This window comes from Muscardinus avellanarius (genome assembly GCF_963383645.1).
Source record: "Muscardinus avellanarius genome assembly, chromosome: 2".
NCBI lineage: Eukaryota > Metazoa > Chordata > Mammalia > Rodentia > Gliridae > Muscardinus > Muscardinus avellanarius.
In genome coordinates, this window is record NC_137787.1 from 87,182,520 (window position 1) to 87,201,216 (window position 18,697).

The following is an 18,697-nucleotide window of genomic DNA, read 5'->3' on the forward strand; positions in this document are numbered from 1 at the left end:
CTCTCATAAAGCTCAGAGTAGTATAGGGTAGGAAGACTGATCAATGATTTGCGCTAATGCATAATAACAGACTAAGAGCAATAAAAAGGAATTGAGAATCTTAAATATCTGTAGAGAGATACCTGACTTACACTGGCAGGTTCAATAAGAGAAGATTTCCCTGAGGAGGGACTCTGAAGAAATGAAGAACTAGAGAGACAAAAGCAGATGAGGTAAAAATTGGTACAGAGACACAACTTATATTTCTGGCTAACACAACCAAATAAGCGGACAGCTGTTTCATTTACTGAAAACCAGGTCTGGAAGAGATAAGCATTAACCTTGAGTAAGTATTTGGAGACACTGAAGTTTTATTTCAGTAAGTAAGCCCTTAGATATGAAGAAATAAAACAGAAAAATATTTTTCTAGAAATAAGAATTTTTAGCTGGGCATGGTGGCGCACACTTGTAATCCCCGCACTTGGGAGGCGAAGACAGGAGGATCACGCAGGCTCGAAGCCAGCCTCGCTGGCTTAAGAGACCTTGTTTCCAAATAAAAATATAAAATAGGTCTGGGAGTATAGCCCAGAGGTAGAAGGGCTTCCAGGAACCCCAATACCACCAAAAAAAAAAAAGAAAGGAGAATTTTCATATGTAACAATGTATATGAATGTATATGTGATATATACTATAAACTTTTATTTGCTATTTCAACCACTGCAATCTCTAACTATATCTAAGTAGGTAAATAAATTTTTGTTTTATTTATTTTTTTCTTTTTTGGATACCTGACTCAACTTTTAAGACTACCAAGAAGGATTTAGGAACATCTACTGAGAGTATTTAAAAACTGAAAACATTCTGAATCTGTCTTCTTAATTACCAATTATTTTACAGATTAAGAAATTTTACAATTTTTTTTTTTTTTTTTTTTTTTTTGGTGGTACTGGGGTTCCTGGAAGCCCTTCTACCTCCGGGCTACACTCCCAGACCTATTTTATATTTTTGAAACAGGGTCTCTTACGCCAGCGCGGCTGGCTTCGAACCTGCGCGATCCTCCTGTCTCCGCATTCCCAAGCGCGGGGATTACAAGCGTGCGCCACCACGCCCGGCAACAATTATTAATTTTTTAAAAGTCTGTTGCCAAGCAGAATATAAATAAAATCTAGAAAGAAATAACATAGTGTATTTCTGAGCATAGTGTTAGGTACCTGTAATCCCAGTATTTGGGTGGCTGAGACAGGAAGATCACAGGTTCAAGACCAGCTTCAACAATTTAATGAGACTCTCAACAACCTAGCAAGACCACTTCAAAATAAAATAAACAAAAAAATTTAAAAAGGCTAGTGGTTTAAATGGAAGATAGAATGCCTCTAGACTCAATCCTTAACACACACACACACACACACACACACACACACACACAGAGTAGAATAGAAGAAAAAAGAGAAGAGAAAGGAAGGAAGGAAATGTTTGTGTCGGTACAAACATTTCTAAGCTAGAAAAAAGCAAGACATACATGCATTTACATTAAAAGATTCAATAATACTAATAATGTCAAATGTACAGCCATGATTCTAACTAACTAGATCTTTAACATTCCATTAAAATATAACTTACTTCCTACAGTTTTTCTCAACTTATTCCTCATTAAAGCACAGCAAAGCTTAGTCTAGCATGAATGAAATGAAGATTTTAGGTAAGATGCCTGGCCAGAGTCTGTTTCTTGAGGTATTGAAAGCTCAAATGAGTGAACATCTGTAAAGTACTCTATATGGTGTTTTATGGTGGCGCATGCTTGGGAGGCGGAGGATCACGCAGGTTCGAAAGCCAGCCGTGCTGGCTTGAGACCCTGTTTCTAAATAAAAAAGTATAAAAAATAGGTGTCTGGGGGTGTAGCCGGGAGGTAGAAGGGTTTCCAGGAACCCCAGTACCACCCAAAATAAAAAAGTGATTCCTTTTGAGCTCAGTTTTGAAGTTCTTACTCTACTGGCATGAGCAGTTAATACTTTATTGAGCTTACCATAGCCAAACACTCCAATGTAGTCAAAACTATAATCAGACATTCTTTCCTTTTCTCTACTCTTTGCCTAAAATGACTGAAGCAGCTCCCTTCATAATCTTTACCCTTCATTTCTAAGCTGCAAAGTCAAATAACCAATAAATCAACTGTTTTTAGTTTACTTCAATGTTAACTGTGGGCTCCTTAAGTACAACCAAAGACTGTACCCATACCACTTTTGCTATATATCCAATATAGTATTTCAAAGTAGGAACCCAAGCATTAGGTGAGTAGTGTTAAAAAAAAAAAAAACCAGAAAACAATCCATAACGCTTCCAAAACATTTGATTTAACATTACTTTTTTTTTTAACTTCTGTTATCTCAAATTAATAGAAAATGATTTGACATAATGAAGTAAGTAGGAATAAAGGAATAGGTCTAAGACTAGGATGAGTTCCAGGAGATGAAGACTACAGAGAAAAAGGAAATTTGTCCTCTCGTAACTAATGCCGCCTTATCAGGTAAGAAGAAAGATAAATAATATGCCCTATTACGTACTATTTCTTATTTATACAGATGAGGCCCAGCACAGGAAAAAAAAAAAAAAAACTAAAGTTAAGATTTTAAAATTTAAATGCAAATCACTTTTAGAAATAGAATGAGGCCGCTTGTAATCCCAGCATTCGAGAGGCTGAGACCCGAGGATCACGATTCGCGGACAGCATCAGCTACTCAGTGAGGTCCTCTGCAACTCACTGAAACCCTGTTTCAAAAATAAAGGAATAAAAACAGGGCAGGGGTGTAGCTCGAGGTTGAATGCCCCTGGGTTTCATCTCCAGACCCTCAAAAAAGAAAGAAAGAAAGAAAGAAAGAGAGAGAGAGAGAGAGAGAGAGAGAGAGAGAGAGAGAGAGAGAGAAAGAAAGAAAGAAAGAAAGAAAGAAAGAAAGAAAGAAAGAAAGAAAGAAAGAAAGAAGTAAGTAGAATGAGGCCCTGGATTATTCAATCCCTAGTACCCCCCCAAAAAAAAGCAAAACTAATAGAGTTGAAAATATTTGTGAAACGTAGGTTCTGTCTCTTAGCAAAAACCTAATATAAACTCTAAGCTGATAAAATACCACATGATACACTTTAAATACACATAAATTAAGTACTGCCATTTCCTGAGCATACAATAACTAAATTTCACGTAATACAAAAATAAAATATATTAAACATATACATATAAAGCCAAAAAGCACCATGTGTATAATGTAAATTTAAAAGTGAGTTATAGAATATTTATAGTCTATAAAAGATAAAAAGTATATTCCTGAGCAAGTGAGATTAGGAGAAAGTTGTCCAAGGACATACAACAATTGTTAAAACTGATTATTTTCAGGAAAATGAAAGGGGAAAAAAGGAACAGCAAAAAATTGATATCCTGGTTTTTTAATATATCTCTTAAATATTTTGTCTTGATACAAGAAGCATGTGTTTATAACTAATGTTTTAAGTAGAAGAGTCTTTAAAAAAAGAGAGAGCAAAAGAAAGAAAAACCAAAAATGAGATAGGTATTAATAAACTCTAACCACTTAGCAATGAATTTTAAGATGTGCTCCTTTTCTGAATGTGTTTATTTGAAAGAATCATTTAATATTAGCTTTTTAAGTACTATCAACAAAAATTTCCCCTGCATCTTCCCTAAATCAGGAAGCACCATGCTTTCCTAAACTGACTTAATGTTAACATTTCAATATCTTACTAATTTTAAATGGATGCATATACAGATTCACTTTCAAAAGGAAAATCCTACAAAGCACTTTCATAGATGACTTGGTTTCTCAGTGGGTAGTAATTTGACATAGATTGAAATAACAACCTATTATTACTTTAATATTAAGGTCAACAGTATTATTTTACATGCCCAACTCAGGGATTCCAAACAACTGAGAGTACTTCTTCTCAAACCAATTTCTAGACAAATGTCATGATGTAAGGACTAAAGAGGCTGATAATCATTTTTAAAAGTATTAATGTTGCAGTAATAAAGTGTTATTTATAGTGTGTTTGTGTGTGTGTGTGTGTGTGTGTGTGTGTGTGTGTGTGTGTGTGAGAGAGAGAGAGAGAGAGAGAGAGAGAGAGAGAGAGAGAGAGAGAGAGAGATAGTTAGTTAGTTAGTTAGTTACTAACTAGAGATGGAGCCCAGGGGCATTCAACATCAGTCTAATTTTATTTTTTAAAATAAAGTCTCACATCCGGGCGTGGTGGCGCACACTTGTAATCCCCGCGCTTGGGAGGCAGAGACAGGAGGATCGTGCAGGTTCGAAGCCAGCTGTGTGCGCTGGCTTAGGAGACCCTGTTTCCAAATAAAAATGTAAAACTGGGTCTGGGAGTGTAGCCCAGAGATAGAAGGGCTTCCAGGAACCCCAGTACCACAAATAATAATAATAATAATAATAATAATAATAATAATAATAATAATAATAAAATAAAGTCTCACTAGGTTGATGAGAGTCGCACTACTTGCTGAGGTTGTCCTCAAACCTACAATCCTCCTGTCTTAGCCTCCCATGTACTGGTATTACAGGTGTGTGCCACTTTGCCTAGCGCCTTTGAAAATGAACATGAAGCTAACTTTGTACCTTCTTAAAGGTAGATCATTTTGCCAGGCATGGTGGCGCATGTGTGTAATCCCCGCACTTGGGAGGCGGAGACAGGAGGATCACGCAAGTTCGAAGCCAGCCATGCTGGCTTAAGAGACCCTGTTTCCAAAAATTAAAAGTATAAAAATAGGTCTGGGAGGGTACCCCGGAGGTAGAAGGGTTTCCAGAAACCCCAGTACCACGAAAAAATAAATTAAAAGGTAGATCATTTTACTCTAAATTTTTTTTTTTTATCAGCCAAAATACAGACCTTATGAGCAGGAAGCTTTAAGCTCACACATGGTTATGAAAGAACTGCAAAGGTTTTATCGAAGCCACATTAACTCTAACCACAATAAGACTTCTTAATAATAGAGTCCATCAATTCCTTTATACTCATGACTCACTGTCACCAGAAAAACCAGTTTGCATTCAGTTTATTCACTGCATCTTCCTATATGTGGAAAGAGTATTAGCATAGTGAAAGAAAGGTGACTTGGGAAGGCAAACTGACAAGGCTACTTCAGTCTCTGATTATACGAATTTAATGTTATCCTTTTGTAGCCTGAACACTTTATATTCCCCAAAAATATGGCCTTAAATTTTACCTCAAGACAAAACCCTAAAACATCTGCATGCTCACTAAAGGAATCCTTTGAAATACTTTATTATCATCTTAGTATAACTCTACATGTAAAAAAAAATCAATTCATTAATTAATCACTTAGAGTGGTGATTACATATAAACTCTGGGTAAAATAAAGCAGTAATTACAATATACTATTCTTTGTCTTCAAGAGACTTAAAATCTAAAGGGAAACTAGAACATGAACACAAATTACTCTGAACCCTTTCCAAATGAGATTACTCATGTGAAATACAGAAGACAAAACATGACTTGATTACTATTTTCTCAATTCTTTCAAGGATGGTCCATAATGAATACAATTCTAGGTGTCGATGATGAATGGTTTAGAGTAGAGTGAGATGAAAGAATCAGAAGGCAGACAGAGTATAGATGACTACATATCATGCTCCAAACTTTGTACTGGGAGCTCTCAATTTATTTTTGGTGGTACTGGGAATCGAACCCTTCTACCTCCAGGCTACACTCCCAGATCCATTTTATATTTTATTTGGAAACAGGGTCTCTTAAGCCAGTAAAGCTGGCTTGGAACCTGTGCGATCCTCCTGTCTCCGCCTCCCAAGTACGGGGATTACAAGCGTGTACCACCACGCCCAGCATTCAAATATTTTTAAGCACAGAAGTAACATAATTAAACATGTAAAATGTTAATCTAGCAATAGTACAGATGAAGGAAGAAAAATGGAAGCAAAAAGAACAACTATGAGATTACAGAAATACTCTCAGCCTTAGATGTAATAAAGTCCTGAACTGCAACAGAATGAGGAAGGATTAAAAGGTAAATGAGAGTGGGCATGGTGGCACATACCTGTAATTCCAGTACTTGGGAGGCTGAGACAGGAAGAACCCCTGTTTGAGGGCCTCAGCAACATAGTGAGACTCTCAACAACCTAGCAAGACCTGTTTCAAAGTAAAAAACAAAAAAAGAGCAGGGGGTATAGCTCAGCGGTAAAACGCCCCTGGGTTCAATCCCCAGTATCACACTCCCCACCACCCAAAAAAGGCGAATGGATCAAAATTTGATAAAGGACTGGGTCAAGAATGTAAGTAGTTGTCTCCAAAGCATTTATACACAGGATGATTGACAAGAAATGAAACAATGGCAGAAACATAACAGTTATGAGTTATAAAAAAGCATGGCTCTAATTTTAAAAAAAGCAAGCAAAAGCATGCTAAATTTATTTTAAAATAAATGTTTTTGCTGAGTGTGGTGGTGCAAGCTTGTAAACACAGTATTTGTGAGACTGAAACAGGAGGATTGCAGGTTCATGGCCAGCCTCAGCTACTTAGTGAGGCCCTCTGCCACTTAGTTGAGACCCTGTTTCAAAAATAAAGAATAAGCCGGGTGTGGTGATGCATGCTTGTAATCCCAGCATTTAGGAGGCTGAGACAGAAAGATTGTACAGGTTCAAAGCCAGCCTCAGCTACTTAGTGAGGCTCTCAGCAACTTAGTGAGACCCTATTTCCAAGTAAAGTATAACATAGGTCTGGGAGTATAGCCCGGAGGTAGAAAAGCCCCTGGGTTCCACCCTTAGTACCACACCAGAAAAAAAAAAAAAAATAGTGTGGTGGCACATGCTTGTAATCACAGAGCCTGAGAGGCTGAGATAGGAGGATCGCAAAGGTTCAAAGCCAGCCTCAGCTACTTAGTGAGGCTCTCAGCAACTTAATGAGACCCTGTTTCCAAATAAAGTATAAAATAGGTCTGGGCATTTAACCTGGAGGTAGAAAAGCCCCTGGGTTCCACCCCCAGTACCACAAAATAAAATAAGGAAGGAAAGAAGGAAGGAAAGGAAGGAGGGAGGGAGGGAGGGAGGGAGGGAGGGAGGGAAAAGGAAAGGAAAGGAAAGGAAAGGAAAGGGGATATAATTCAAAAGTAGAATGTCCCAGGTCCAATTCCTGGTGCCACAAAAAAAAAGTTAAATAATTAATGTTTTTTCCTGGGGTGGGAGTGTACGCATATAGGCTGAAACAGGAATCGGATTACAGGTTCGAGGCCAGCACATGGTAACTTATCAAGACTGTTTCAAAATAAAATAATAAAATAAGGCTGAGGGTATAGCTCAGAACGGAACACCCCTAGAGTGTGTCCCCAGTACCACACATTTAATGAATAAATGGTATTTTATTGGTTACTAAAAACCATAATTAAAAGAACCAGATTCTAAAGTGTTTATATTCCTATATCACTTTTTCAAGATAAAATATACTAATGAAACCAGAAAAAAGCTAAAACAACTTGATATTTAAATAATTCTATTTAATTGTTAGAACCAGCTTATTGTTCATGACAGGTCCAATCCCTCATAATAGACCATTTTATTCACAAAACAGTCTTTAGCCAAGGATTTAAAGTTTCTCTACCCCCAGCTCAGAAATAAATTTTTAAAGTTACCACTGAGGCAGATAACCTATCCTATAGTCATTTGGAGTAAATTATATACATTAGTCAGGTAATTTAGACAAGATATTTTTTACTTTAAAACGTTTACCTCTGACTTATATAGCCACTTCTATTTAAAACAAAATATTTAAGCTATATAAAATATTATATTTATCTAATTTACTCAACAAGCTATTTTATATTTAGGCTTATTTCTCCACATACATATCTTCCAAAGAATAAGGAGATCAATTATCTAATGCTAACAGATTGCTTCAAGTATTAAAAAAGTGTGTTATGTGAAGAAAGCTTAGAGCGAAGGAGTTGTTTTGGTTATTAACTTATATGACTTTACCAGTTTCTTCTATCAACTTTTAATCCTTAATCCTACTGGTATAAAAAAACAAAGTTAAATCAAGAGATCTAATAAGCCAAGGTAACCTGATCATAAGAGTTAAAAGAAGCGAAGTAAAAACTAAAATCTTAGAGATCTCTCTAGCAAATATAACCATACATTATCAGCTTTCTAGAGCTTATAAGATTATTAACTACTTTTGTGATATGTCCTTATAAAGCACTGGACCAGTGCCAATTTTCTACATGAGAAAGAACAGGGGGGAAATTAATGAATGTGATTACCTACCACACCTCTGTTTTAAGAAATATTTAGGGTGACGTGACTGAGAACCAAGAGCATTAAAAGTTTTAGTCTTCAATATGCACCTTTTACCCCCTCACCAAAACAAACAAACAAATAAACCAACACTTCCCAACAACAGAGGATACAAAATATTGCCTTTCTGCTCTCTACCTTAAAACATTTGTATGAATATATTTCCTGAAACCTTTAGAAAAACCTCTTTCCCATATTTTTTTGGTTACCTTCCTGGGTCCATCCTCATTGTTAACAGAATATTTTGGCAAGAAGTCTTCAAAAAGGCACAGAATTTTAAAAATAGAGGAAAGGATGGAAAAGAAAGAGTTATGCTGTCACTTCTTCACTACCATTAATTACTTCTCCAAAAGCAAGTAGGTGTATCACATACTCAAAAGTATTAGAAAGTAAAACTCTCCAGAGAAGAAAAAAATGGGGATATGCCCACATTCTACTCTCTCTCAACTTTTGAGAAAAATTTAGGATACAGCAAATAACTATTTTCAAAATTATCTAGAGTTACCATGACGATATAACGTTCAAAATTAACTCCCAACGAAAATAATTTGGTAATAGCCTAGAGAGTTTTACTAAAGTAATATTTCTTTAAAATATAAAACTTAAAACCAAACAAAGTATAAAACAATAACTTACTTGAGTTGGAACAAGTACAGGAGGATAGGCCATCTTGTGATGCCTGTACACCCAAAATGCACAAATGATAATCCCTGCAATTAACATAAGTGGAACCAAGGAATAGAGCAGGATGTTGTAATAGGGTGGCTTAGGTGTAACCGGATTTGAAGTGGCTGTGGAAAGGCGAAGGAAAAACAACTTAGATGTGGTCTATAAAATTCTATCATCAGTGTTTATCATAGTGTTAAATTTGGGGAGGGTAGAATATGAGGAACTAGGATAATTTATTCCATCAGCACATATATACTTTTTTTTCCCAATCTACTAGCCAAACAAACTTGTGTACTGTCTCTGTGAACTTACGCTGTGTGACTTCCATCTCCGGAAAATAAGAAAACTTTTCATTACACATATTGCCCTCACAGCAACAAAAATACACTTCAGGGCTGTCTTTTTTTTCTATACAATCAGTCCTATAAAAACAAACAGAGGAGAAATAATTAAAAATCAATATTATTACTCTAATCCTCCAATAGGTATTTTTATTCTGAGATAAAATAATGAATGAATCAGTTATATTCAAGATTTTTATTGGTATGATTAGTTTTTTATTTTTTAATTGGTGCATAAAGCTATACTAATGATCAATTCTTAAAAGTCTACTGTTCCTAGACTCTTGTTACTCTCATCAGGGGGAAAAAACAGTTGAATTTAATAATCACCTTGACTCATTGAAAATACTGCTTTAATGTGTTTTGTAATGAGCAATCTAAGGCAAACATCTCTTTTTGTGTGTGTGTGTGTGTGTGTTTTAATTATTAGAAAAGCTTGAAGAGGAGCATAAAGTCAATGAGACAATTTGGTCTAGGAGTGCTTTTGCTCACAGGAAATACAGCTTTTCCATTTTGTGACTAAAAAAATAAATAAAACTACATATAAATCTATGTGTGTGTGTACATACATACTCACACACATGTATTAAGCAATGCAAGCTCCTATCTCATGGATAACTCTTATTTTAATGTCAAGATCCAAACTAGACTTGGAAATTAATAGAGTCATTTTATAGTCATAGATTTAAAGTTTCCTGAAGACAATGAACAAGGTTAAGATAATCACCAATTATTTATTTATTTATTTATTTATTTATTTATTTATTTGCGGGTCTGGGGATGGGACCCAGGGGCATTCTACCTTTGAGCTACAAACCCTGCCCTATTTTTTATTCTTTATTTTGAAACCAGGTCTCACTGAGTTGCATAAAGCCTCACTAAGTAGCTGAGGCTGTCCGCGAACCATGATCCTCCGGTCTCAGCCTCCCAAATGCTGGGATTACAAACGTGAGCCACCACACCCGGCTTTATAACCAACAATTATAGAATAAATATGCAACAACAAACATATAGAACCCAGCAACTAAAACTGATTAGAATTGGGCTGAAGCAACCTTCTATAGGCCCTAATCACTGACAATATATGGATTTAGCTTCTAGAACAAACCGTAATCACCACAAAGAAACAGATATACTTTTATTTATTTATTTTTAATTACACATTTGCTTCTTTCTCTTGCTCTGCTTCCTGGCTGCCATGAGCTAAGGGTGGGGTTTCCTCCTTTGCCATGCCCTGCCACAGATCCATTCCCATCCTTGAGTTGCTGATCAAGTACTAAATCTGAATTGTGAGCCCTAAAATAAAGCTCTCTTCCTCTTAAAAACATTTCATATTTTAAATATTGCTGATAAATGTCAAGTGAACTTAAAGACGTATCTGAACCTTTGTCATGGTTAATAGATTAAGGCTGAGTTTACTCTAAAGGGAAAAGTTCAAGAAATTTCAAGATGATAGTTTTAACAAAATCAAACTTTATAATCTATTTTACTATATATTAACAGAAGGTAAAAAGACAGATGATCTGGGTGTGGTGGTACACATTTGTAATCTCAATACTTGGCAGGCTGAGACAGAGAGATCATAGGTTGAGGACAGCCTCATCAACCTAGCGAGATTCTGTTTCCAAGTAAGAAATAAAATCCGGCTGGGGGGATAGCTTGAAGTAGAATGCTTCTGGGTTGAATCTCCAGTAAAACACACACACACAGACAAATGAAAGCTAAACTTTAACAATTTATAAAGATAAATATATAAATTTCAGAGTTAATATTCAGAATCATGTCCCAAATTACAGGAGATTATTGTAATTAAATATTTAAACCTAATTAACAAGAAAATTACTGTTCACCATCCAATTTCATTCTTTTACCTTCTTTTCTTCTAAACTGAGATTTCTTGAATCTTCCTTCACTTTTCTGTTACTTCTCTTACTATCCTTAATATTTGTTTTTCAATCAAATTTAAGCCATAAAAACAAAACTTAATACTTTTATATTAGCATTCCCTAGAAACAAAGCTGGAGAAGTAATGATCATTCTCAGATCAAGCATCTACACTGAATCATGACACCACAGACCTCCAGTTAATGCTTCAGTCCATTTCAGCACTGCTCAAGTCTCAAATATGAAAAATGCTAGTTTTAGATAAAAAGCACTTTTACTTTTAAAAACATCTCTGATTTAGGCTAACTGATAAAAGACAGTTTTGAACAAAATGACTCTCAAAACTTTATCTTACCAATTTCTTTCTATTTACCTTTCATAATAGGTCCTAAAACCTGGCCACTTTTGTTACTAAAGAGATAATAAATGTAGCTAAAACATATAATTACAGAGAAAAATCTCTCAAAAATTCACATACTTAGAAGTATATATCCTATACCTGTATGTTATAAAAAAATGAAGCTAATTTATTTTTCAGGGATAATGCATGCTGCTATTAGTCACTATGGCTAAGATATCAAATTCCAGGTAATCAACTGAGGCTCCTGAAAGTAGATCTAGTGTTCAGAATACAAAAGCCATTAGTTTTTGCCTCCAAGATATCTAGGATTCTGCAGCCTCTGCCAGTCTTCAACATCCATTCCCAGTGAAAGTTTGTGGCCAGGCAGGTCATCATTCCAATATCTACAGACTTCTTATAGAAAGATCAGAAGCAGTCAACAGCAAGACCACTGTGTTTTACTTCCAGTGCAAAACATCTTCCACAAGATATTTTAAAATAAAATGTAGCTTTCTATAAGGACTGTGTTAGTTCTGCTGCAATTCTTTTCTTTCTTTCTTTCTTTTCTTTTTTTTTTTTTTTTTTTGGTGGTACTGGGGTTCCTGGAAGCCCTTCTACCTCTGGGCTACACTCCCAGCCCTATTTACATTTTTATTTGGAAAGAGGGTCTCCTAAGCCAGCGCGGGCAGCTGGCTTTGAACCTGCACGATCCTCCTATCTCTGCCTCCCAAGCGCGGGGATTACAAGCGTGCGCCACCACGCCTGGTGTTCTGCTGCAATTCTGAATATCAAGTTAAAATGTCTCTTGGGGTAAAGAACAAAGGCCTACTTTCCAAGACAATATAAAAGGGGGGGGGGGATAAAATCTATACCAGTATCAATTCTTCCAGATACATAAAGAAGAAAACTGAAAGAAAATTAAATACCATGCTTAAGCTTTATTCTCCTTGAGGACATATTTTTTAACAAATATTCCTTTTTAAAGCAATTTTAAAAATCTCTTTTCCTTAAATTAGCATAAAAGTTTTAATCACAAGAACATGGGAAAAGAAATTATTTTCATCTAAGAGATCTCACTTCTTGGCAGAATATTCAAAATATATTAAGGATAAACAACCATGCCGTATCTATTTTAATACTTCAAAATACTTATCTTTTCATTAGAACATGTTATAATCTTTAAAATTCCATTTTTAAGAAAACAAACAGCATTTATAGAAAAAGCTATGCATTGATCTTTCTCCTTTTCAAATGGAGGATGGGGAAGAGAAATATTACTCAAACTGTCATTAAAAATAAAATATATATATTCTTACCTATCATAGCAGTTGATATCATCCAGCCAACAACCTTGTTTCACAATTTCAATGGAACCAGAGATATTCTTCCATGTAGCAAAACAATGTCGTCGTTTATCTTTGTCACCATAACAGGGTTCAACGCCAGTTTGATTGGTTCTGTCTCTTTCCCAATTAGCATTAAAGAAAAGACACTCCTGAGTTTCTGATCTACCAAGTATAGCACCTATAAGATAATAAAACAATATAATATTAGCTCTTAAAATAAATGTCTCCCAAGAAAGTAATTTCACATTCCTAAAACGTTGACAAAATTTAACTTTCTTCCCAATGTTATAACTTTGCATTTATGTTTCCAGGTCAGTCCCTGTACCATAAATACAAAAATAACCACAATCATCTAAGTAATCACATATATCACAAGATCTCCCTGAACAATCCCAGAGTTTTCATCCAATATGAAAAGCAGCAGAAACTGTTAATGTTATTAAATCTCAAACTTTTTTGTAATTCTGTGTGACAATACAGGAACAAAGCAAACACAATTCTGTTGCATAGTGAAGTAGAATGGTCATCTCAATAAAAAGTCCTTGTATAACTAGACTAAACAAACCATGGTCGTTCAAACTTTGGGTATATTGTAGACAAGTTCTAAAAAGTAAAGCAAACGAACCTGTTACCACAAGAAAAGAAATTGACAGTTTGTATTGCCAAGGATAAAAATTAAATTGTCAAGCAAAAGCAAGAAATTTGGAAAACTCTGTACCTACTTCCATTAATACAGCACCTTCCCAATATGTTAAAAAAATTGCTAATGAGATCAGTGGTGATATTAAGAAATGTGACTTTTAAATAGTGTAAAATGAAATGTGCCAATATGTACAAGGTTCTACATAATCCAGAGACCCAATATTATCTAAATGAATTAAATGTGATGTGACAAAAGCATTCTTGGGTTTAAACAAAATCCATTCAATGTGTAAGACAAACCAACAGATTTTAATGTTACAAAGGACAAAAAGTTAATTAGTGGTATGAGAATCAACTATGTCTAGAAATTATAAAATTTAAGAAATTATGTCTAGAGTCTTATCTGGAAAAGTAAGGAAACTAGAATACCCAAAACAATTCTGAAAATAAAGTATAAAGGAGAACTTATACTTCCTGATTTTAAAGCTTACTATAAAACTTCAGCAACAATGATGGTGTGATCCTAGTGAAAAGATAGATACATATATCATTGGGACAGAATATTCAGAAATACACACACACACACACACATATGGTCAACTAATATATGGAAAAAATACAAAGGCAATTCAATAGGGAAAAAAGAGCCTTTTCAACAATTGATACTGGAACAACTGAATACCCATATGCCCAAAAATAAAAAGAAACTTAAATCAAACCTAACAGGATAGATAAAAATAACTCTAAGTGCAACACAGATTCAAAAATAAAACCTAAAACTATTACCCTTTCAAAAAAATATTAAAAACCTTCTTGACCTTGAATTGTAAGAGATTTCTTAGAACAGAAAATGCATGGACTACAAAAGAAGAAACTGATAAATAAAACCTCACTAAATGAAAACATCTATTCTTTAAAAGTTTCAGGCTGGAAGATAATACTTTTAAAACATATTTCTTAATATTTTGTTAGTATAATATAATAACATATCATAATGAGATTCAGTGATACAAACACACATGCAGACATCACTTGGTGTGTTTCCTCAGTATTTACCCCCACACTGCTTCCCTTTCACCCTCTCTTGACACCAATGAGACTAATAAAACCTTCTTGTATGGAAGTAACCTTATTTGAACTTTTCCTCAGTCCTTGTTTTCCCCTTCCCACCTCACTCCCGGAGTCCCCTTCCACTATTCTACTGTTTTCTCTGTTCATTTAAACTCAAGTCTCTTTTGTTTCCTATTTTTTTTTTATTTCAGACTGAAATTCTGAATATATGAAGACCTATTACAACTGCAAAAGAAAACATCAGTGGACAGAGCTCAGTAGCAGAAAGCTTGCCTAGCATGCATAAGGTGCTAGGTTAGATCCCCAGCAACAAAAAGGAAAAGAAAAGTCCTTTGTTGAGCACAATGGCACACATTTGTAATCCCAGTTCTTGGGAGGCTGTGATGGGAGGATCACAAGTTCAAGATCAGCCTCAGGAATTAGTGAGATCCTGTCTCAAAATAAAAAAAGATAAGAAGGGTTAGAGATGTAGCTCAGAGGAAGAGTGATCTTGAGTTCAACCCTCAGTACAATAAATACATTAAATAGATAGATAGACAGACAGACAGACAGACAAGGAAACACACAGTCCTTATTTTTTTTAATGGGCAAAGGTTCAAAAATGCTGGGTGTGGTGCTGCACACTTGTAATCTCAGCTTTTGGGAGGCTGACAAGAAGATCATAGTTTGCTGACAGCCTCAGCTACTTAGCAAGGCCCTTTGCAACTCAGTGAGATCCTGTTTCAAAATAACGAATAAAAACAGGGGCTAGGGGGTATAGTTCAGAGATAGAATGCTCCGGGGTTCCATCCTAGTACAGCAAATAAATAAATAAATAAATAAATAAATGCTTTGCCAAATTAAAGATACTAGTGAAAAAAATTCTACATGAAAGGCTACTCAATATTATCACTGGTGAAATGCAAACTAAAAGAATGACTAAAACAAAATAAAAACAATAAACAGAATCAAGCATTGCTAAATATATGGGCAGCTAGGTCTTTCTTGGTGTGAAAATGCAAAATGGCCCAGCCACTTTGAGAAAACAGCTCTGCAGTTTCTTATAATTAAACATATACCTACCATTCTTCCTAGGAATCATCGTCTAGGTATTTACCTAAGACATGAAAATATGTTTACACAGAAATGTTCATGTGACTGTTAAGAGTAGCTTTATTTATAATCTCCCAAACCTGAAAACAACCCAATGTCTACCACTGGTAAATAGATAAGCAAACCTTCATATGATAAAAAAAATAATAAACTAATAATAAGTGCCAAGACATGAATGAACCTGAAATATGCTTTTAAAAAGAGAGACTCAAAAGGCTATTACATGACTCTACTGACTCCATTTGCATACTATCCTGGAAAAAGCCAAATTATAGGGACAGAAACATGTAAGAGAGGCTAGTACATTACAAAAGGGCATTAAACAGGTTTTAGGGTTCCTAATTTTTTTTTTTTTTGAGCTAGGAATTGAGGCAAGGGGCATTCTACCTCTGAGCTATACCCCAGCCTTATTTTATTTTTATTCTGAAACAGTGTTGTACTAAGTTACTCTGCACTGAGTCTCAAACCAGTAACTCTCCTGTCTCAGCCTCGTAAGTAGTGGGATTATAGCTGTACACTACCACAACCAATGGGGTTGTTAATTTTTAAGAGCTTAAAGAAGTCCTGAGGCCAAAAAGTACTATCACAGTGTTGTAATTCTAAACTGCTAGTATTTGTGAGCAGTAATGGTACCATGGACGTTCCCTCAACTAGAGAAAAAAATAATAGCATAAACTCACATTGTATACTATACAGGTAACTATGTCAACTGTATTCTATAAAAGAACTCTACTACTACTTATCTATACAGTTGCCATTTTCTAAGTTATTCCTTTTCAGAAACTTGTATGAAACATGAGCAAAGTCAAGTTTCTTCCCTTACCAAAAAATATGAAAGCAATCATTACTGCCCACACTGTTATCTTAAAGCTGGGATGGTAAACTTTTTCTGTAAAGGTCCAGACAGCAAGTATTTTAGGCTTTGCAGGCCATATGGTCTGTTGCAACTACTCAACTCTGGTTGTGAAGTACAAAAGCATCCATAGACAGTAAATGAATGAACATGGTTATGTCCCAATAAAACTTTATTTATGAATACTAAAAGCAAAATTTCTGCATCACCACCTAAAAATGTAAAAGTCATTTTTAGCTTTGGGCCACATATAGCCCATATGTTATGTGAATAGCCACCGTATGTCTAAATAATGTTCTAACTCTGAAAGTGTGGGTAACCTGCCTTTTGTCTGTTTTGTAAGGGATAGGAATCCTGTAAATTTTATTCATTTATGTTTAAAATGACGCACCACGACATGTAATTACAATGCACTAATAAAAGTATATAGAAAAAAACACTATGTAAGTACTTTCAATGTCCAAAACAAGAGTCCATCAAGACAAAAGAACACTCCTTAAACTTAAAAACAAAACTGACCAAAAGAATTCAACATTGCACTACCAGGCAGCACCAGCTGCACCTTTAGTTTCAATTCCTACCAGTGAATTTTGGTGGCCTAAAGCACTATACTAAGATTTTGAGGATTTTTCTGGAGAAGATTTTTATAGTATAAAAAGGCCAGTGAGAGCCAGATTGGTAGCACAGGCCTTTGATCCCAGTACTTGGGAGACTGAGACAGGAGGATGGCAGGTTTGAGGATTTCTTCAACAAGTAGTGAGACCCTCATCAACCTACTGAGACCCTGTTTCCAAATAGGAAATAAAATCAGACTGGTGATATAGCTAGAAGGTAAAATGCCTCTGGGTTCAATTCCCAGTATCACACACACAAAAAAGAACTAATGGCCATTTTAATTACTTAAAAAGTACTCCTATCACATGTTTGTTTGTTTTTTTAAGATAAATAAAATTTCAGAGTCAGGCACGGTAGCACAAGCTCATTATCCCAGTAAGTAGAAAGGCTGAGAGAGGAGGATCACAGGTTCGTGGCCAGCCTCAGCTACTTAGTGAGGCCTTCCACAACTTAGTGAGACCCTGCTAGTAAAACAAATAACCCAATAAAGAAATGGGCAACTGAACAAAAGAGATACAAATGGCCAATAGATACACGAAAAGATGTTCAGCATCATTACCCATCAGGGAGATACAAATCAAAACTACGCTGAGATTCTATCTAACCCCAATCAGAGTGGCAAGCATAAAGAAATCAAATAACAACAAATGCTGGGGAGGATGTGGGGAAAGAGGAACTCTTTAACACTGTTGGTGGTAGTGCAAACTAGTTCAGTTGCTATGGAGATCAGTGTGGAGATTCCTTAGAAAACTTGGAATAGATCCACCATATGATCCAGCTATAACACTCCCGGGTATCTTTCCAAAGGGCTTGAAATCAGAGAACTACACTAACATATACATACCCATGCTCATATAGCAGCACAATTCATAATAGCCAAAATATGGAACCAACCTAGGTCTCCATCAACAGATAAATAGATTGCAAAATTATGGGAAATACACACAATGGAATTCTATTCAACTATAAAGAAGAATAAAATCATAGCATTTGAAGAAGATGGAAGGAACTGGAGAGCATTATGTTAAGTGACATTAGTCAAACACAGAATGAGAAGGGACATATGTTTTCTCTAATATGCCCAAGCTAGGGAGTAGTGGTAATACCAGAGGGACTCCAGATAATGGAGGGGAAATCTCAGCAAAGCTAGAATGGAAGGATAGGAGAGGAAGAAGGCTGAGGTTGATTAATGGAGGAGCTACATCCAATGTGTAAAAGTATGACTATAGTATGGTTAATCTGGACACTCATTGTTGGGAGGGGGAAAGGAGAAGGGGGGGGCGTCAAAAAGCACAATCTAAATGTACACCACTTTCAATATGTTCCACATATAAATAAAATAAAATATGAAAAAATAATAAAGCCAGGTGTGGTGGCACACCACTTATAATCCCAGCATTTGGGAGGCTGAGACAGGAGTATTGTGGTTCACGGGCAGCCTCAGCTACTTAGTGAGGCCCTCTGCAACTCAGTGAGACCCTGTTTCAAAATAAATAATAAAAACTAGGGCTGGGAGTGTAGCTCAGAGGTGAAATGCC

General features: G+C 35.5%; 1 protein-coding gene across 1 annotated transcript in view; it reads right to left on the reverse strand.

Annotated features, from left to right (window-relative positions):
• Window positions 1-18,697, reverse strand: part of ACVR2A (activin A receptor type 2A) — a gene marked incomplete at its 3' end in the record, with an annotated part of 92,392 nt that overhangs the window by 24,676 nt on the left and 49,019 nt on the right. Inside the window, exons 2-4 of the mRNA XM_080690325.1 lie at window positions 12,857-13,064; window positions 9,288-9,397; window positions 8,943-9,097 (exon numbers count right to left, since the gene is read on the reverse strand). Coding sequence (XP_080546451.1) covers window positions 8,943-9,097; window positions 9,288-9,397; window positions 12,857-13,064 — 473 coding nt within the window. The remainder of the gene's footprint in view (window positions 1-8,942; window positions 9,098-9,287; window positions 9,398-12,856; window positions 13,065-18,697) is intronic.